Genomic DNA, 20829 nt, shown 5'->3' on the forward strand with positions numbered 1-20829 from the left:
CCTCCTCCACCCTCTGTGACCTCTGCCAGCTCCTTTAAATAGGAAATTGTTATAGATAACATGCCAAACTACTTGAAATATTTACCAAGTGCATAACAAAATTCAAGGGCTTGATGTTTGCAGTATCCTTGATCAAAATACAAAATAATATTACTAGACAAGCCTTGTTTAAGTGGATCATAGCATCTTCCTAATTCAAATGACTTACATAGTAAAAAGAAAAAGCAAGGAATTATCCAAAAAGGAAATTCCCTTGGAATGATGTCATACATGATAGACAACTTCCAAACTATCATCTAACAAATGAAAACAAATAAACATTGAAAAAAAACCCCAGCCTTGACCACAGCAACATTATCAGTTCTCCAGTATACGAATAAGTATTTGACCAAGAATATCAACTCACTAAATTCTGTTTGGGTTGCAGTCTAAGAGACACAGGAATTTTAGGAATAGATTCAACCGACTTAATTCGGACTGTTGAATGCATTTCGATACGTAGTTTTTTTCTCAGACCATCTGGAATCTGAAATATTTAAAATAAAAGCAAAGAAAAAGGAAATATCAGAAAGTAAAACTTTTATAACATTGCATATATAGTAGAACATCAGTTTCTTCATCCTAAATAGAACCTCTACATTTGATCATAGATCTGTTTATTGGTTGTAATCTGGAAGAGAGTTAAGGAAACCATAAAATGGATGGTGGTATCCAAATCTTGTTCTCCCATGCACACTTCTGATTGCCTTTTATCCTATTTGTGAAAGTGCTCACTATAGCTGACCATCTACTAACTTCTTTAAATAAAACCCAAAAGGTTGAAAAAGAAGAATTAGGAGGAATTCCTAGAATGTTTTTAGTATAGGAGAAAAACAACTCTACTATCATTTGGTGATTAAAATTAATTTTACATGAGCAGGTAAATATAAATAGGCCATTAGACAGATCAGAACTAAGCACACCTGCAGCCCAGAGAGAAAAAATCCAGTTTCCCTAAATTGTATTAGTCAGTTTACTCTTTTAAAAAGGAAACTACTTTTCAAACATTCTGTGTTATTTTAAACATATATCCAAATTGAAAACATCTCATAAACGTTTATTAAGTCTGAAAGACTTTACGGTTGCTGGCAAAAGATTTAGTGGTAAAGACCACTGCAGGCTCTTGCTCTCGTTCTCAACAAAAAAAAAAAAGTGAATGGTGAGAAGTATATTATGTCAAAATAATCAAATGGTGATTTGGAATGCATTTTATCTATTTTTGTTGATCCCCCATGTGCTTCCAGGAAAGAAAGAACATAAGCAGGCTGTAGTTGTATCAGAACAAGCTGAACTGTCAGTGTCTGCACACCGGGACTTGTGGCACCTTGCAAAATAGTATATAAAAATTAAAATATTTTAAATTATATAAAAGCTAGTTATTTGAGATTATTTAAGGTTTATTTTAAAGACTATATAAAAGTACTTGCAAGCATCGTGTAGGACTAGGATATATGATCCCATTACTTTACAGTTTGATGAAACCCAGAGTCCAAATCACATTTTAAAGTGATAACTGCTGAAAATAATCTCAGTATGCAGTACTGAATGTATGTAAGTAGATACTTTTACGTTCTCATGAATACAGTGGCCACCAACAGATTTTGAAGAAAGCATGCATTCCCTCCAGAAACACTGAAGAATTTGCCCCATTTGGTGCAAAAATGCTAAGGGTGCAGAAACCCTGAGTACACCGTACATCTTGGAGGAAGATGGTAAGTATCGTAGTCCAGAATGAGATGGCTTAGCAAAGCATAGCTCTAGTAAATATTATTTGATTCTAGTATACTCTACTTGAGAGCTTAACACAAAGCGTATATCCCAAAACTGCATGTTAATTAGCCAGTTTCACAATTATCCAATAGAAAATATTATCCAATAAAAAGTCCAGAAGATAGTGTGCTCAAACTGACCCAAACTCTTCCAACATGCAGGGCTTCCCCACTGTGGCCATACTCTATGACACTCTTTAGGTCTTCAAATCCGTTCCAAACAATTTGAACAACAGATCCCTCACTGGATGCTTGACTGCTATTAGAATTAGAATGATTTTTGTCTTGCGTACTAGTCAAATGCTTTTGCTTTTCAAATGGCAGGTTTTGCTTCGCTTCTTGATGACGCTGTCTTGGGGAAAGAAGCTCATTTATTTTCCCATAAGATACTACAGGATTTGGATCCAAATCAACAAATTCTAAATTCCACGGAAAAACATGAATAGCATTGCATTTCAGAAATGCATGAGCAGCAGACGCATTTTGTACGCTGGGAGGCTGGGACTGACATACTCTAAAAATGGAGTCCATGTGAATTAAGTTCAGCAGCTTGTCTTTGAAGGTGCTCATTTCATCTTTATCACACAAAGTCTTTTGTTTCTGCTCAGATGTATGACAGAAAATGCTCCCTATGAAATTCCACATATTTGGGAGAACATTTGAGCCAAACGTCATGTTTGCATCAGCCTTACTCTGTTCAAGGACTCCTGGCTTTAGGTAAGGTTGCTTGGCAAAAGGATCCTTTACAGTTTCTTCTTGCTCCATGTTATTTTTAACAAGACTTTTGAGCAAGATGTCACTTTCTGTGGAAGGCGTGCTGGTGATATTTTCCTCAAGTTCACGCATTTTGGGAATTATCAGAAGCTCTGTGCACGGCTCTAGTCTCCCATAGGGGGCTGCTGGCATAAGCGTACCTGAGTATGAACAAAGCAGGTCAATGAATGCATCCACTCTTGCAAAACAGCTTACTCAAGGTGCCACAAGAGCCTTCACTGTTGCTTACCAATTTTGATGTAAACGTGAGTGTGCTGTTCAACCCATACAGGAAAGATGGCTTTTGGAAATACTATTCGAATCTGGTCAAGAAGATGTTTTTCAAGAGAGGAAGCGTGAAGTTCCTGGGAAAATGTGATATCTTTATAAATTAAATTCTGCATACATTTTAAACATTTGTTTGAAGATAAAAACTCTAGGCCTCTTTCTAATACACCATTTGAAATATAAAATACAATTAAACCCCAGCACATTTAGTATTTCCTTAAGGGCTGAAAAGAATGGTGTATTGTGCAAAAAACTGCTTGTGTCAAAATCCCTGTCATCTGTAAGAAAAGGACGTGAACAGGGGAAAAGGTTTTATTACCAGAATTTCCCAATCATCTGTTGAGACTGGTTCCACTTCTACTTGCTGACAGGAAGAGACGTGGGAACAAGGTTCAAGAAATACCTGGCAAAAGTAACACCATTTCAAAATATTTAAGTTCTTATTTTTAAACACAGAAAAGCTCCATCTTGAATTCAACTAGAAAACTGACATCTCCTTCATTATATGTTTTCACTACTTTGAACAAACATCTACTTAATGACACTAGGTAATTCATAAACAGAAGATGATATTCAGCATACTGGAAATGGATTGCACTGGGCGTGCCTGGGGACTTCAACACACTGTGAATGGAATGGAATGTGAAAAGCATGAAGAGCTTTATCAGCTGATAACAAACAATCAATTTTTAATGCATATTGATCACACAACTGTCTTTGTATTTTTAAATTTTTATTTTTAAGTGTCCTGGACTCTAGAATGCTGAAAAATTTGTCAAGTTGTGCACAAATTTAGATAAGGCAGAAACAGATGAGGAAATGAGGAAAAAGTACAATACAAAAGCAAAATCAGCTCCTTTATGAATGGCTTCACAGGAAGCAGCCCCACTTCCACAGAACAGTTCTAAGGTCCTGTGTATCAGGAGGAATGATAAAAGCCATTGTGGCTTAGGCTTTTCAGAAAGCCTTAAACATATATTTCAAAAGTTAAATTTTTACCAAAAGATCCATTTGACAGAAAGTAACAATTTTCAAACAATATCATGTCATACATTTTTAAATAAACTAACTTAAATTTCTCTTGAGATAAATCTAGTTACCTGTCCTCTGAGAGAGATTTATTTCAGGTCAGCTTTTATAAAAGTAAGCATTGATTTTAAATTCCTCTAGGTCCTCAGTTTGAAGCAAAAGTTGAGAGGAGTATCTTTTCCCCAACGCGGTAAATAGAAGAGCATATTATTATGAAACACACCAAACATGCAATTCCTGAATCCAAAACAATGACAAAACTACCTAATTATTCATTTATTCATTCGATTGTACAGATGATTATTTCCAGGCAACAGATGGGCAAGGTTTTCTTAGGTTTCCATTGTCAGCTGTTTTTCTGTTGAAGGCTATTAATTGCTAGAACAAAAAAGGGTAGTTACCTTGCCACTGAACTAGTAAGTTGTAAAGTTCTGCAAATAGATACATAATTTCTAGAGAGAATATGCTAAAAAAGTAAACAAGGTAAGATAATACACTGCTTTGAGTCACATTCTTTGATACCTTCTGTTATGCTGAATAAAATTTTTGCATATGAGAGAACAAGCATATATGAATATACTACACAATAACACTGTGTAGAGTAATTATTTTCTATTCTTGTTCCTTTAAATCTCTACCTATTAATTTTAAAAAACCCCTTGCCTGTTGAGATTTTAACAGTCACATGTCAGAAAGCTCTACTTGCCTCTTGGGCATCTCTTCAACTTCTGTCCAATGAAAGAATCGTTTACAAGAAGTTTAACACAGTGTCCAACAGTAAGAAGCCAATTTAAATAGCCGTTCAAATAGAGAGAACACACAGGGACATATGGTGAAGAGGGAAAAAAGGGGATGAAAATGTAAACCCCAAGTAAGTCAAACAAGAAGAAGTATGCAGCAAGTCAGTAATTACTTTAAAATAACAGGAACTCCAGAAAAAATATTCTCATAAGGTAATTCCCATATTGTTTAATTGCTTAAAAGCGTATTTTCCTAAAATTAATGGCATTGCAGAGAGTGGCTCCAGCCCTGCAAAGACCTACCCAGAAGCCTATCCTAACATTATTTAGGCAATTGTTAATGATTTAATGAGCAAATCTTTTCATGTTTGAGACATTTCATGATGTTTAAGTAACTGTCTAAATACTTGAAGCACGAAGTTCATAGCTAACTTGTAAATTATTACCTTTCCAGGTATCTTGCAATATAGTCTTTATTTAAATAAGAAAAAAAGATTGCATTTCAAACCTGTTCTCCATCTGTAATGCCAAGTTTCTCTGCTAACTGTCTGTTAATCTCTGCAATATTTTCACCTTGGTGACCTCGATGCCTGATTTCCATCCAGCTCAAAAATACAGGCTGGTGACCACAGGATACTTTCACAGCTTGGCCCTGTGAGTTTCAAAGAAATAACATAAATTAACATCAAACAAGCTAAATAAGATGACTGTCAGTCAACCTAAACTGTATTTGATTAGAGAGATCAAAGGAATTAAAAATATTTTTCTGGATTCTACATGCCTTATTTTAATTAATATTCCCTAACAATAACTTGCAGTATTTACAACATGTTAGTAAAGGGTGTTTCTATTAGCAATGACAGATTTTTTTAAAAAATTCTGGCAGACTGTCCAACTTCCCAATAACCAAGACCTTCCTTAGAATTCTTCTCCACTTTACCTATTTGCACAACCCTCAACATACAAGTGCATGCTGGTTTTGTTCTGTAACAGTTTCAATTTTTAAACAGCTTTTAATTTTTATGGAAAACAATTCCTCTTCCCTTCTGTATTATAGTCTACCAGAGAAATATCTTACAGTAATGTATAACAATGCATTTCTATTTCCCAAATGAGGAAAAAACATAAGCATTATGCTTAAACTTCACATGCTTTTTAACATTCACATGGACTCCAAGAGTGCTTGCATGAGCTGGGGAATGTGTAAACTAAGTTACAAGTCACACAACCTCAGACCAAAAAGATTTTATCAATCTGTTTCAAAACCGCTCAGCTATTCTGATTCCAAACTGAAGAATCTTAATATGTTCACTCAGTTTCCATATAAAGAGGCTGTATCCTACATTGTATCATTCACCTGACATTTTCTGTATTTTTTTTTTCAAAAATGACTATTTTTATGAAAATCAAGTGACCAACATAAGGTACACTGTGAATATACCACAGGTTTACTTGTTAACGTAAGTGATGTTTTCTGCCTTGTTCTCAACTGTATCCTAATAATTTCAAATATTATTTGACTTTTTGGTACACTCTGAAAACATTTTCAGAGAATATCTACAATGGTTCTAGGATCCTTTTACCAAACGTAGTATTTAATTTACAGCTCTCCCCTGTATTCACACAGATAAAGCCTCTCCCCAAGTGCCTTAATCTTCACACAACACTGAATTTCATAGACCATTTTATCACCCACTTACCTAATACCTTCTGCAATTAGACTTAGCTTTTGATTCCATTTAAGTTTTTATATGATTTACTCGGTGTAACCTATTAACATCATTATTTATCCCCTTATTAATATTTTTATTCAAGAGTTTGCATTTAATAAACTATTTCTATCAAGATTTCAGAGATCATATATCTTCATTTTGCGGATCATGTTAAGTAAAAGCAGGAGCCTACCATAACCAACTATGCGCAGAATGACGCTACAAGACTTCAAAGCAATTACACTCCCTTTTCCTCCCTTGTGCCAGCAAATTCGTAAAACATCCAGAAACCGTTGCAGAAATGAAGCTAACATGTATACCAGATTTCTTGCAACCCCACCAACTTCTTTCTAAGAAAAAAGAGCAGGTTTCTACAAGTCTAGATGATTTTGCTGTTGTGAAATGTCCTTTTTGGCCTTGGGAAATTAGCAGGTTACACACACCGGGTGAGGCCAGCTTGGCCGAGAAGGGCTTTGCCAGGACTGTGGCCACAATCTCCACTCCTGAGCTTCACTCCCATCTCCTCCTTTTCACCTGCTCATTCCTGCCTTTTTTCATCCTGTCTGTTCTGCTGGCAGAGTCTAGTGTTCATCGCACAAGGGATGCACACAGGTTTTGCTCTTGTTTTCATGTATGAAGTGTTATTTAAAATCTAAGGTGCACTTCCTGCAACCGGTCCATATACTTAGTAGAACTTTGCATGGCAGGAGTCCCTTTCTATACAGGAATGTATAGTGGAAGATTTACGTACACCAAGAATTACGATCCTCCTTGGACTTACCATCTTACCTCCTGCTTTAAAGATTAATTTACACATTATTCGGTTAATGCTGGTGAGTTACTGTGAAAACTGGTACACAAAGCACTAAGAGACGCGGATGCCAATACTGCAAGGCTACGTTGGGAAGTAAATTCCAGCCTTTCCCGCATCTTACGAAGAAGAACGGACGGCAACGCAGGGCGTTTCCTCCGGGGCCCGGCCACCAGAGCCGGCCAGGGCTGCGCACGGCTGCCCGCTGTCAGGCGCCGCACCTGCGGGGTCGCCTGGGCCCCGCCGCACGAGGCGCCGCGGGGGTCGAGGGGCGGGGCTCCCCGTTGCTATGGCGACAAAGCAGCTGCGTCTCCGTGAGGGGGGTCCTCCAACTGCGGGGGGAGGCTCGCGGGCTCTGTCACCATAGCGACACCGCAGCTGGTGGTGGGGAGGGCTGAGGCGTGAAAGGAGGGAGGAGGGCTCTTCGTGTCACCATAGCAACGGGATGCGGAGTGTGTGTGTGTGTGTGTGAGACGGTACTCTCCCATAATCCTCTCTGACTGAGGCGTCCCTCCGCCCAGGCCCCGAGTGGAGCCGACCCGGTACCTGCTCCAGGCGGAGGTGAGAGGCCAGCACGGGAGGCAAGTGCAGGAAGCAGTCCCGGGTCCCGCTCAGGACGACGGTCACCGCGGCGGCTCCAGCTCCCCCTCCGCCGGGATTGCCGCTGCCCCACATGCCGGCGGCCAGCCGGGCCCCGCAGCCCGGCGCCACTGCGCGCCCGCTCCGCCCTAGCAGGAAGCTGCCTACTCGGAGGCGGGCGGGCCAGGCCTTCCCGAAATGCCCCCTTCTCCCCCCTGCCACCCCGAGACAATGGTATGACCCACTGCCGGCCAATGCGGGCGCAGCATATATCCATTCCCTGCCTCCGATTGGCTTCTCTATCGAGGGCTTCGGCTCTTTCTATCCGGCTTATCGACACCGCCGATTTCCGCTTCAGTAGGCGCCAATGAGAGTTCTGTCCGTTGCTGCCTGATTGGCTGTTCTCTCGGCGAGCAGCTAGAGCTGCCTTACGCGGGGCGCGGTGGGTGATGGGAAGATGGCGGCCGGCAGCAGCCGTACCGGCGGTGGGCTGGGTGATGCCTGCAAGCACCACGCGCAGCTGGGGGTCTGCGAGTCGCGCGCCAAGTACCGGGAGGGGCGGAGGCCGCGCGCTGTGAAGGTGGGGCCGGCCTGGGCCTTCTGCGGGCCGGAGCCCGTGTTAGGGCCGCTTCTGCTGTAAGGGCAGCCGGGCGCTGCTGGTGGGGCCGCGGCACCGGTCTGCCCGTGCGGGACCCGAGCGGGGGGCCCCGGTCCTGGAGCGCCGCGTCCTCAGCGCTGGCGGGCGGCGCTGGCGCGGGCTGCAGCCGCCCAGCCCGCGGCCGGGGTTGTTGGCCGTGGCTTCTCGGTGACAGGGAGCTCACCAGCCGAGCTCCCTGCATCCCTCCGGCTGCAGTTGCGTCGCCGCCTGGTCTTCCTTCTTAGCGCTTGTCCCCGTTTTGGATGTTTTCCGGTTATTGTTCTCGCCTCGCTGCTGAGGTGTCTCGGGACGGGGGCTCAGGCAAGCTTCCTGTGCTTATTGTGCGAAACAGTCATACTCTAATTATCTTTATTACAAAAGTCAAGCTCTCAGTGGAGAGGAATTGGCTCTTCTGGATTGCAAAATCAAAGCAGGAACTTGATTTTATTTCTTGGAGCAGTTTATTTCTTACTATTGAGACATTTCATGTCCTTTATTAGTAGCTAAACTATCCTGATGGTTATGTCACAGTCCCCTTTGAGCGTCATCATCGGGGGCAAAGCTCTGTTGTGCCTGAAGTATGCAGCTGTGTAGCATGATGGAGGCCCTACCCTGAAGGGTTTGCAACCTTAAAATGTTAACGTGTTTATTAAAAAGAAAAAACAGATAGTAGATACTGGAAGGAATAGGTGGAATTGGACCTGATAAATCTAGTTAACTCCCACATTGCATTTTGTAAGTTAATCACTTAGAAATGCACACAGCACAAGTAGTCTAGTTCTATGCAAAATATAAAAACAAAGATTAAGAGCAATGAAAGGAAAGTTCAGGAGTGGAATGTTGCCGTTAGCCAACATGCAATTGGGTACAGAATGCTGCTGAACTCAGCAGGACTCGTGTGCACCAGGCTGGTTTTGTACTTCTGCTCTGGTGTCCAACACCATCTCCTGGGGAGATGAGGGGAAGGCCACGCATTGTGGGCCTTGCCCGCTGCACAGTAGGAACTTCTCATTCCAGCAGCAAAAATGCTAGATTTGCTTTTTGTGTGTGCAGTTATCATAATGCTGTGCTGCAGCACCTGCTAGGGCTGACTTGAGAAAGAAAGCAGGTAGTCAGCTCCTATCAGAAGAACAATTTATGTGACCTGTTTGCAGAGAGTATCTTTTATGACGACAGTTTGAGAGCTGGTTTCCCAAGTGGTTCCCTCTTTGTTCTGCATTTGCTGTTTTTTGAGAAGGATGTGTAGCTCATGTAATCTAAATAGGTTTTTTTTTCAACAAAATCAGAATGAATTCCCTTTGATCTTATGGTTTAGCTACGTATTGTATGTTGTGAGCTGTCACAGAACTTTCCTTAGAGTCTGCGTTACGTATCAGTCATTACACAAAGCAGGAAAGAGTAGTTCATGTGTTTTTTAACCTGCTGGAGGAAGACCTTGCTTCTCTCAGCATCTTACTTGTATCTGTCCATCTTAAAAACATATGCTGTTTGATCACTGTAGCAAGGAGACAGCTTTGCACACGTGATCTACCCCAAGGAATTGTGGGGGGTTTTTCCCTCCCTGTGTTTTACCTGCATGGCCTCTCTGCCTGTGAACAAGACAGGTTTTACAGTGTTTTTGTCTTTATTTTGACAGTGCCTCATATTAACTGGTTACTAGTCAGTCTTGCAAGGAAACTGGCCAGAGACTTAGCGATATTACTCAGCAAATGGTTGTACTCTGACCTGTTGGAGAAAAGTCAACTCTAATGTGTTCTACTTTGAGTAAGGAGCTTGAGTTCAGTTCCCGTTCAGTGATGAAGAGGTCCCAGATAACTGTGCCCTTACTGCTCCTGCAAGAGTCCCAAGTGAAAATAGAGTACAGAGGGATTTTCAGCATTCTGAGAAGATTTGAGGAACAACAGAAAACAGAGAAAATTCCTTACTTTTACAGTAAAGCAAGAATGTGAACATCTTAGAATACTCTTTCTTTCTTTTTTTTTAGGTTTATACGATCAACTTGGAATCTCGTTATTTACTAATACAAGGAGTTCCTGCATTAGGTGTTATGAAGGAATTAGTTGAACAGTTTGCATTATATGGTGCCATTGAAGAGTATCATGCTCTAGATGAATATCCAGCAGAGCAATTTACTGAAGTTTATCTTATAAAATTCCAAAAACTGCAATGTGCAAGGTACTGGACAGGGCAATACTGTCTCTTGATGTCTTAATCTTTTACACCTTCTTTATTTACAATCTGTTAAGATTCTAGAGAGTTGAAGTAAAATCCTCAGTTTTGCCAATACAATTTAATTCCCTTCAGGATGGCCAAGAAAAAAATGGACGAACGAAGTTTCTTTGGTAGTTTGCTGCATGTGTGCTATGCTCCAGAATTTGAAACAGTCCAAGAAACTAGGGAGAAGTTGCAGGATAGAAGAAAGTATATATCAAAAACAACAAATCAAAGAGGTTTGTAATTAAATTTCCTACAGAATCTTAATAACTCACTTCAGTAGTAGGTGGGGTTTTGGTTAAAGTGCCCATTAAAGAAAATGTTTTGTATCAGGCTGTTTTAAAGATGCATTTTAAGTATGTTTGCAGCAGAATGGAGACATCTTTCAATATTTAGAAGACTAAAATGAACAAATGCTTAAGCTTTAATAATGAAGTACTTCCTTCTCTTTTTGTTTTCTTTTCAAAATGTTATCAGAAATTTCAATGAGGAAATTTGGGATCATGTTTTCACCCTTGTTCCAGCTTATTCAGGCATGCCCAAAGGGACAGTTTGTAAGGAAGGTGACTATGCCAGAACATTCAACAAAAAATTTCTCCAGCATACATGTTGGCCCTGGAGAAACGCTAAGAATGAACTGGGTTTACAAAGGCTATTGTACTACAGAGTTCCCAGGCAGCACTGAAGGCTGGGCAATCTGAGAAATAAGCAAATTGCTGAGCACAGGCTTCTCCTTTCTTGTGCTTAGGTACTCTGATATCATGATTCATTGCATGAGGATATTTAAAGGAAGTAAAATCACTGATTTTTAGCATTAAAACAGCTGTGTTTTCAATGTTGCAAGACCAGCCTATCCTTGAAATCATAACTGGAAGTAAAAAACATTGATTTGCAACATTGAGAACTCAAGGAAAATATTTCTAAACTGCTGAAATACTTCTACTCAGGCATTCCTCTCAAACCAGCAGAGGGACGAGGCTGAAAAATTTTAGTTTGAAAGGTGCCACTTAGGAAAACAGAATCACAGAAAGGTGTCTGAGAATGAAATATCACTGGTAATGCTTCTGTAATTGTATTAAATGTTTTTTTCTTATGTGTTAGAACTAATAATGATATAAAATAGTGAAACTACTTTTTTGTTGTTTTAAAGATTGCTTTGTGTTTAAGAAAGTAGAGGGGCCTAAGAAGACCATCTCAAAGAACTCCGAGCATGATTGTCCATGGAGTGCATCAGGATCGTGTGCAGCCAGTAGCTGGGATCCATCCTGCTTTACAAGTTCTCACGGGGTATCCCACAACATGGGGTATCCATCTGGGAATCATAATCAGAGGCTGTTGATATTTCCCCAGTACGGTAACAGTTGTTCTGAAACTTCTGGGTGCTTTGGTCAAAACGCATCCCTAACTCTAAGTGCACGTCCAGGAGGATGTTCTCCATCAACTTCCTTAACGCAGCAAAGAATGGTTCTGATTGATAATGGAATTGATAGGTTTATGCCTCATACAACTCACCTGCAAGAACGTAAGAGGAAGAGAGAAGAAGGTAGCAAGTTTTCCCTCATTGGAACAAGTGCAAACAACACTGAAGTCATTATTGGTCCACAGCTACCAGAAATACCTAAAGTGGATATGGATGATGATTCATTGAATACTTCAGCTACATTAATTCGAAATAAACTGAAAGAGGTATAGATTCTGAAAATTCTGTTATTTTCAAGCATATATATTATGTGCTTGTTATCCATAGAAATAACTTAATTCAACATTTTTTCAGTATTATCAGTTTATTTGCCACTTAAAGCTAGTGTTCTTACTACTTAACAGAAGAACTGCAGTTACTACTTAACTGCAGAATATTGCAGGCCATTCTACTCCATACCTCTTACGCTACACTTCAGAAAATATAAATGTCAGTGCATGCTCCTAAATGATTTTTAGTAAACTACACTTTTTATCCATGTGGGGAGGCATGATAACTTTGGAGGTAGTCTTGCTGACTCCAGGGAGGTACTTGTTACCTGGTTCTGATTGAAAGGGAGTGAAAAATAATGAAGTCAGAGTTCAATGTAATTTTGCTTCAACACTTCTTACAGCATTAAAAGATGTACAGAACCAGAAATTCTATGCTGAGAAGCATGTCTTAAGCTATATAACCTTTTATGGAGAACATTTATCAATTACCAGGTCAAACACTCCTGATAGAACTTTCCATTTATATTAAGATATGAAAAAGCTCCCTTGACTATGACTAACTAGACTGATTTGAAAGAGCTTATATCCAGTCAAATTGATAAATAAGCACCCCTTATACTAAGTACATTTCTCAAATATGTGTCAAAACACACGTTTTTCCTTTCCCTTCCCTTTTCTTACTGGAATACCCGAGTTTAAAAAGTATACTAAACCTTACTTTGAAAACACCTCTGGTAGGGAGAGGTGATAAGATACAGAACACTCTATCACTGCGTATCTGAAATCAGTTTTATGAAATACAAAAATGGTACTGCTAACACTTCTAAGTTTCATCTCTCTTGTGTTTAATGCTGCCTTTGGTGTTATTTTTTCCCTTTTTCTGCAGGAAAAGTCAATACAAGTGTGATTATAGTAATTTATCCCTCCCAATACTCAAATGTTGGAGACATGGCCTTACTCTAAAACTAGCATGAAAAGGAAGTGGTTACAGTTTACTAAGATTTTTTTTTTTCCCAATTTAGGTAGCAGATTCTGTTTCAAGAGCATCTATGGAAAAGCCAGAGAGTAGCTCAGCCAAACCACTTGTAAAGCAGAGAAGAAGAATATAAATACTGCTGGGAGCACCTTCGAACAGTCATTTTTTTAAAGGATATAGTTTAAAATACTTATTTTTTTATGTTAAAATAAAACTATTTTATACTATATTTCCAAGCAATTCCCTGTTAAAAAATTGTATCAATTTGTTTCTTGGAATGAACAAACCAGTATAACATACTATTGTTGCAATCTTATGCTGTGTACCTCATACTATAACATATTTCATAACTCATTGAAGAACTGTATTTAGGTAGAGTAATAGAAGTAAGTTCTATTTATTCAGTAGCTTTTACAGTAAAGGAATACTGAAACTTAGTAATAGTTTCAAGTTGCTCCTATTTTTTACTATACCATGAAGAACGGTGAAGAAAAAACCTCTTACAACAGTATTCCACTTGGAGTTACAGTTTATGAGTTTCCTGGAAAGTTTTCTGTTCAAATGCCATGCTGCTCTGTTTTAAAAAGAAAAAAAAAAAGTTTATTTTCAGTTAACTAAAGTATTTAAATTTAATTGGAAAGGATGCTAAACTGAAATGTGTAAGCAGTGACAGTCCTTATACTTCAGCTACATCTTGCTTTTCAGCTTAGAAAAGGTAAATTCCATTGCATTAATGTCATTATCACTGAGAGACCAGTCAGAACATTTGAAGTTATAACTGAAGAGGAAATAAATTAAAATTTTAACTGCTCAGCAATGGTAATGTGTGACCAAGGAATGATCTGGCAGGGAAAGTGAGAAGGCCCAGCTGCAGAATGAGTTAAACTGGCTGGAAGCAGGAATGCCAGAGACGGAGATGACTTAAAAAGGAGTGAAGTTCCCCTTGGTGATGAGATAAGAAGTATCTACAGCATTGTGTTGTAACAATCCTGAAGCGGGAGTGCTCGGAGGCCACTTTTGGGCAGCAGAACTGGTGCTGGAGGGATGAACCCAATGCTGGGCTAAGGTGCCCCATGCTGATGGTCACAGGATTGGTGCTGGTGCAAGTGTATATAAGGAATCAGCTCGTGGTGCATCGTTGCAGACTTCTTGTAGAACCGCTTATGGTGGTAGGACTCTGTCCAGTAAGTTGTTCATTACATTTTTTGAAAATGTATTTAAATACAAGTGAATATTTAATTTGCGTCAAGGGGTATAATTAAATTCCCCAGCATAACCCCACTGGGATATCTAGTACATCATGGATTTTCTTCATGTAAAGCTCATGGCCAAAAATTATTTATTGCCTTTAGGGCTTGAAAGGACATATAAATAGAGTTCTCTTTTAACAGTGAAACTAGAGACCTAGTAAAAAGGCCACAGTTGGGTAGGGTACAAAACACAGGGCACAAATACTGTAAGCAAGAGACAAACTGAGTTTTCTACCTCTCGCCATGATTAGCCTGAATTGGGTACCTGTTTTATCACCAACTCTGACAGAAAGCAAGTAGTTTTTCTATGCTGAGTGAACGTAATTTTGTTCAGAAACTCTTTACTGGTGTAATATACTTGCCAATAGTACAGAAAGTATTTGCACTTTTTTTTTTTTTTACACTCAATGTACCTTTATGTCTGGCAAACATGGTCCAAAGGCTTCTAAGAGAAGATTTTCATCTCTGACTGCTTTTTCAAAGTCCATAAAAGAAAGCTTGCCATCATGATCATAGTCCTACAAAAGGAAAAAGCAAAGCAAAGGATGGTCAATTGTAGTAACTGTATTTTTGTTTAATAGACATTTTACTCATACAGATTCTATTTTCAGTTTGATTGTATGCAAAAACCATTTTCTTTGGGCCATCAGTCTGCTCAGAAAAGATCTGCATCATTTGCCTCTGCCTAAGGCATAAAAGGTGGAGCAAGCCCAACTATCTCACATGGCTTTGCTAACAGAATTCCAGAGAAGGCAAAACTTCAACATATGAAGAGGCTGAGGTGAGAATTGCGTGGACAAATCTCAAGCACAGTTGCACTGAGATAAATCAAAAGTAGGAGACTTCAAAGTAGGAGAAAATGTTAGGATATATTCTGTGTATGTATTTACATCATGAGTGCACCTACACGCTATTCATGAGGCCAGAAATACTTCACCCTAGTGGTTTCTGTAGTAGGCATACTTCTGCCCTGTCTTTTTCACGTACAGCACTCAGAAGCATACCGTGGAGTATGCTGATGCCAGCCCACTTCTTTTGTATTGCAGAATCTCAGCATAGCAGAATATTCCTCTGGGGATGGAAAAAGCATCCTCATGTTTATAGTATTTCCGCAATTTGAAAACCTCCTGTTTCTACTGACGTGGCAGCTTAAAACACCAACAAATGCCACAGTGAGCGTAAGTACTTCTTTAAACCATATAAAATAAAGGCTTTAAGTGAAGATTGATGGGTGGATATGACTATCGTTCAAGCCACAGGGCCAAATAAAAATTTTTGACGATCAAGCCATGGAACAATCACAGCTGGTGAACATGCAGGGAGCACAGGTTCTAATGGCCAGAAAAGCAGAGGCAAGGAGCTATGTAGACAGATTCCTGAACGGCAAAACCTGCCACTGGATGCTTAAGAGAAACAGAAGTGGCCGGGTACACTCTACCTTTTACGCTCCTCAGCACAAGGGAGAGCAGGGCATGAGCGTGTTCGTTACAAATGCTTTTAAGTATGAAAACATTTATCATGGGACTGGATGTACGCTTAGCCACAATGCAGTTGTACCTACAGGCAATTGCTCAAAGAGTAGTTTTGAGTGATGGACTCCACAAATGCATTTTTGGATATCTAATAATTAGTTGTTTAGTTATTTGACATGGGCAGCAATCAGCAATATCCTACTCAGACAACTGCCCAGCAGCCAAATCAGGTATGGACATTCTTCAAACAAGTATCAGAGCTTTCTTAAGTTCTCATGTAACAGGATGATGTACATGATTAGTTTATATATGTACTTACACATATGAAGATTTCATTAGGTCTAGAGTATACTGCTTGTACTTGGACTAGCATAGCCCACTTACCAACTGCCCAGACATGAGGGTGTTCATTTTGGATGCAACCTGCAGGAAAGCCGAGCATGTAGGTGCTCCAAAGATTAACAAATGGCTGAGTCATTGCTTTCTGCATGAAACTAGACTCAGCACTGTCAAGAACTAAGGGTAAGATGGACCTTTCAGATGAGGGTGTGCAAAAGGGGTGGGGTTGAGAAATAGAAAACATGGGGTTAAATGAAAGGAATTGGGATTCAAGATCTGGTTTAAAGGGAGATTTTTGAACTCCACCATAGAAGGGGAGGTTATATTTCTTGATTCGATGAAAATGTTGAAACATAGTCCCTGGCTGATTTGGACATCCTAGATCAATCACAGTAAGACAAGTTTTACATTAATAACCTTGAGGTTACTATTCTAATAGAATATAAAAATTACATAAAGACATTTCATGATCAATTGATAAAACACAAATGTACTTAATAATAAAGCTACTGGAGATTCCTAGCACTGATGTAAATGCAGATTACGCTTCTGAATTTTCTGCTTCTGACTGGGCTTTTGTTTGGATTGGGCATGCAGATGTGTGCATGCACACATACGCATGCTCATTTATGTATAAAGTTTATAATGCAGTCACATAATAAATTAACAGTTTCGTGTGAGGATACTGGACTGGGGCTCATTAGATCTGGATTATATTTCTGGCTTTCCTTAGGAGACTTGTTTATCTCAAGTATGTAACTAACTCTGTGGCTCAGAATCTCACTGTAAAGCAGTCACAGTATTTAGTTACCTCATAGGAACGTTCTGAGGTTCAGTTCATGAATATTTGAAAGACACTCAAGTGTCACAATGAGTAAGTACTTGCCATTTTCTTCAGGGCTATGTCTACCAAGTCCTTAATTCCTTCATCAGGATCTTCTTCTGATGGTTGTTTGAGAAGGCTGTTTTTCAGCATTTGAAACATTTCCTCTCTTGAAATGTATCCATCACCATTCAGGTCGTAAACCTCAAAACAGTCTTTTTGAAAGACAAATTAATTTAAAGTACATACAAACTATATCACACACCATTAAAGCTGTCACCTACAGACAGAAAATGTGAACTGTATGTTGTACAGCATAACTATTGAGCCACATTTACCATATATAATATTTATAGATGAAATATGTGTCACATCTTGATATATCTACTAGTCAATTATTGGCTATTTACCCTTCATAGTTAAAATCTATTTCTGCTCAAATAAATTATCTTCAGTTCACAGAAACCATAGTAACTTACAGATCTTAACTTCTCTAAAAGTGTCAATGTAGAATATAAATGAGGTTCTGGTTTGGAAGCCCAATTTCCCATGGCAGGGACCAGCTGTCTATATCAGAAGGGCTTTGCACCTACAAAACACATCCTAGTTATTTCAGAAGCTGGGTTAGAGGAGTAAAGGAAAAAGAAGAATAAGCTGTAGTAGCATGGAAAAGAGAACTGAAGTATCCCTTAATGCAAAGAGGAAATCTCTGTAACAGAGTATTTTGAGTATCTGCCTAATTTATCTTCTAATTGTTTCTACCTCACTGGAATCTGAAATCTATGCCCATAATAAACTTTACTCTCCTTCACAAAACTTATTTAAACAAACAAACAAAAGTCTTCAGTTTTGGAACACAAGAGGGTTTTCTTCCTGACAAAGACTAAGCCTACAGTGAAAAACTGTACTGGCATACATTTATGACAGACAACCCTGTGTATCAGTACGCTCTAGTATACTCTATAGTGCTTACAGCAGAGCTGCGTATTTTACTGCTTGTAGTCGTACTGACATACTGAATTACATCCTGGGCACACATCCTAGTGCTGTGACATCCTTCCAGATGAGTTTATATAGTGCATTAGGGATGGCTGATGCTGCAACCTGGGAACTATGGAAAGAACATGCTGTCATTCTCCATTTTCTATTATCCTTTTCCTTACATCCCCTATTTTTTATTCTGTCAGAACATATATTCTGTCAAAACTGTATACTGTAGAACAAGCTTCAGTTCAAATGCTAGTTTTTGTCAGCAACAAAATAAGGTGGCAGCTATGATAACGGCAGTTTACACAGAAAAACCTCTGTCTCAGAGAAGCCATTTCAGAACTCAGTTTCATTGCATTAAACTATACAGACAAAACCTCTTCAGTTACTAAATACTAAATTATAACAAAAGCAATGTGTAATTTAATATTCATGAATTCAATGATTACTACTAAATACTACCACACAGATAAACCTTACATTTAATCCTTTCTTCCAATGTTCCCCGAAGAAATACTGATAAGCCTTGCACCCATTCCACCACATTGATGCAGCTGTCGTTGTCTCTATCAAAAGTGCGGAACACTGGGAATTGTATTAGATAAATTTAAAATTTATATAACAGGAAAACACAAAACCAAGATTTTTTTTCTTAAATGAAATGAAAATATAAAATCATATTTTTTTCTAAAGATGTTTCTCTGCTTTCATCAAGGTATGATTACCCTTCTTGAATCTTTCTAAGCCATAACAACGAAGGGGATTTTGCCCCTCAGTTGACTGATCTTCCACTCCAGAATCCTGCTGGTATAAGACATTTTGTTTGATTTCTTGCTTTCCTGACGTAAACAACTAAGCAAAGTATGCTGCCATGCAGATGTAAACCAAATAAACCAATGTTCCTTACACTAAGGCATATTTGCATGTAGAAGAGGATTTTAATTACTAGGTTTTGTCTCAGAAAATCTTGGAGAAAGTAATCCTAGAAACAATACATACAAAGAAAAATAACCTTTTCCTGTCTTTCACATACAAAGGTCTTTTTTTTCCTTCTCCCTTCCCTGAAGTAAGAAACTTTCAATCCTGCAGCTTCACTATTCATACAGCCTGTAATATAGTACTTCAAATCCAAGATATAATTCAAAGCATCAACTAACATCTAGAATAATTAATATTTTAGAATGTTAATTGGTAAGTTTGCTACAGGAACACCTCTACATGCAGAGCCAACCATTCTGGAATTGCAAAACAATAGGTTTGCTTTTGAAAACTGAGATCAGCCTCCTTGTACATAAGCATTAAAATAATTTTTAAGAATGTGTCCATGTAAGGTATTTTTCAAGTCACACTTGACTTGTTGCACAAAATGGCAACAAGGTTTTGTTTTATGGCATTTAAATACCCCTCCTGCTAGAGAACAGTAGAAAACTGAACCAAGGGGTGGCTCTTCGCAGCCTGAGACTGAAAAGAATGGCAGACTCATGTCTCCTCCACATCCTCTTCTAGACACCTGTACATCAGAGATCGTTCATGTGACTTTCACAGCAACTGCAAATGTGGCTCTCGTGTTATGAATCCGTAAAATCACTGTATTTTCAAGGGGTTATTTGGCTCATTACTCTCATCTCCCTGTATTGCCTGCGTAGTCCCCTCAGTGCTGTTCACAGCACCTCTATTCCAGAAGTTATCCCCTCTAACAGAACGCCTTTCTGGGACGGCCAAGCCCGAGACAGAGCTGCCCGCCAGCTGCAGGGGCTGCAGCTGCCGGTGGAACCACCGGAGAAAAGAGGGAAGTGACACCACGCTGCCCTCTTCTGTCACGACACTGCAATGACTGGGATAGAAAGAGCCCCAGGATAGCACTGCAACTGCCTCTGGCTGGTCTCCCTCGTACAAGAGCGTGCGGTATCCTGAACTAAGGGAAAACTGTTCTGCATCAAGGAGAAGATACCCTTTACTCGGCAGCTCCTGAGCGTAACTCTTCCTTTGCTGTCCTGACAGGGATGAGATGGCACTGCTTTGTCTAGGCACGCTCATCGGGTCAACAGCGTAAAACTAAAATCTTCCATCTTTTTTAGACCTGTCAGTCTCACCTCTGTCCATCATCATGTCATCCGTCATGCCAAACGCGCTGTGCAGAGTGTCTCTGAACATGTTACGGTCAAAGCCGATCGCCGCAAAGCGGTTGCTGGACTCGGCCACCAGCATGTCGAAGAGCTTGATCAGACATTCCACTTCGCTTTTATTAACTGCCCGGTCGAAACACAAGCGAAGATACTGTGTAACTTCACTGGCTAAAACTACACGGCAGGCACAGGGAAGCTGCAGGGCCCGGACACCTCAGCTGTTCACCGTCAAACCGACTGCCCCCCACCCCTCCGCCGCGTACCCGCTGTTCCCAAGGGTATTTTCAAGGGGTTATCTGCCTCATTACTCTCGTATCTCCCTACTGCCTGCCGCAGTGTCAGCACAGGGGACAACGGGAGGTCCCTACTGCCTGCCGCAGTGTCAGCACAGGGGCCAACGGGAGGCGGCCGGGAGCAGCCAACACCCCCCAGGCGGTGGCGGAGGCACGGCTCCCGCCGCCCACCGCCGCGCTGAGGCGGCCGGGCCCGGCGCGGGGGCCGCCCGCCGCCCCCCAGACTCACAGTGCTTGGCGGATCGGCCCAGCGAGTCCACCAGCTGCTGCAGCCTCTTCCTGCTCATGGCGGCGGCCTCG

The 20829-nt window shown here is 40.2% G+C and overlaps 3 protein-coding genes across 4 annotated transcripts in view; 1 reads left to right on the forward strand and 2 right to left on the reverse strand.

The window, feature by feature from the left end:
• Nucleotides 1-7816, reverse strand: part of PEX1 (peroxisomal biogenesis factor 1) — a 28314-nt gene extending 20498 nt beyond the window's left edge. The window contains exons 1-6 of the mRNA XM_059818817.1: nucleotides 7688-7816; nucleotides 5127-5270; nucleotides 3169-3252; nucleotides 2812-2926; nucleotides 1950-2722; nucleotides 407-526 (exon numbers count right to left, since the gene is read on the reverse strand). Of these exons, the coding sequence (XP_059674800.1) occupies nucleotides 407-526; nucleotides 1950-2722; nucleotides 2812-2926; nucleotides 3169-3252; nucleotides 5127-5270; nucleotides 7688-7816 (1365 nt within the window). The remainder of the gene's footprint in view (nucleotides 1-406; nucleotides 527-1949; nucleotides 2723-2811; nucleotides 2927-3168; nucleotides 3253-5126; nucleotides 5271-7687) is intronic.
• A 361-nt stretch (nucleotides 7817-8177) lies between these two features.
• On the forward strand, nucleotides 8178-13389 carry RBM48 (RNA binding motif protein 48). The gene is made up of 5 exons (XM_059818783.1): nucleotides 8178-8300; nucleotides 10342-10532; nucleotides 10662-10807; nucleotides 11722-12257; nucleotides 13286-13389. Exons 1-5 carry the CDS (start codon nucleotides 8178-8180, stop codon nucleotides 13370-13372), a joined length of 1083 nt encoding a protein of 360 aa, XP_059674766.1. The 3' UTR covers nucleotides 13373-13389.
• CLXN (calaxin) lies at nucleotides 12574-20816 on the reverse strand. 2 transcript variants are annotated; one of them, XM_059818785.1, is made up of 7 exons: nucleotides 20759-20816; nucleotides 20204-20359; nucleotides 18591-18695; nucleotides 17187-17338; nucleotides 14903-15007; nucleotides 13744-13813; nucleotides 12574-12595 (listed from the first exon to the last, which is right to left on the reverse strand). In XM_059818785.1, exons 1-6 carry the CDS (start codon nucleotides 20814-20816, stop codon nucleotides 13763-13765), a joined length of 627 nt encoding a protein of 208 aa, XP_059674768.1. In that variant the 3' UTR covers nucleotides 12574-12595; nucleotides 13744-13762. The 2 variants fall into 2 exon arrangements, with proteins under 2 accessions (XP_059674768.1, XP_059674767.1); XM_059818784.1 differs by lacking the exon at nucleotides 12574-12595 and having other exon boundaries at nucleotides 13695-13813.
• Nucleotides 20817-20829: the final 13 nt, after the last annotated feature.

Source organism: Gavia stellata, chromosome 6 (assembly GCF_030936135.1).
Source record: "Gavia stellata isolate bGavSte3 chromosome 6, bGavSte3.hap2, whole genome shotgun sequence".
NCBI classification, from domain to species: domain Eukaryota; kingdom Metazoa; phylum Chordata; class Aves; order Gaviiformes; family Gaviidae; genus Gavia; species Gavia stellata.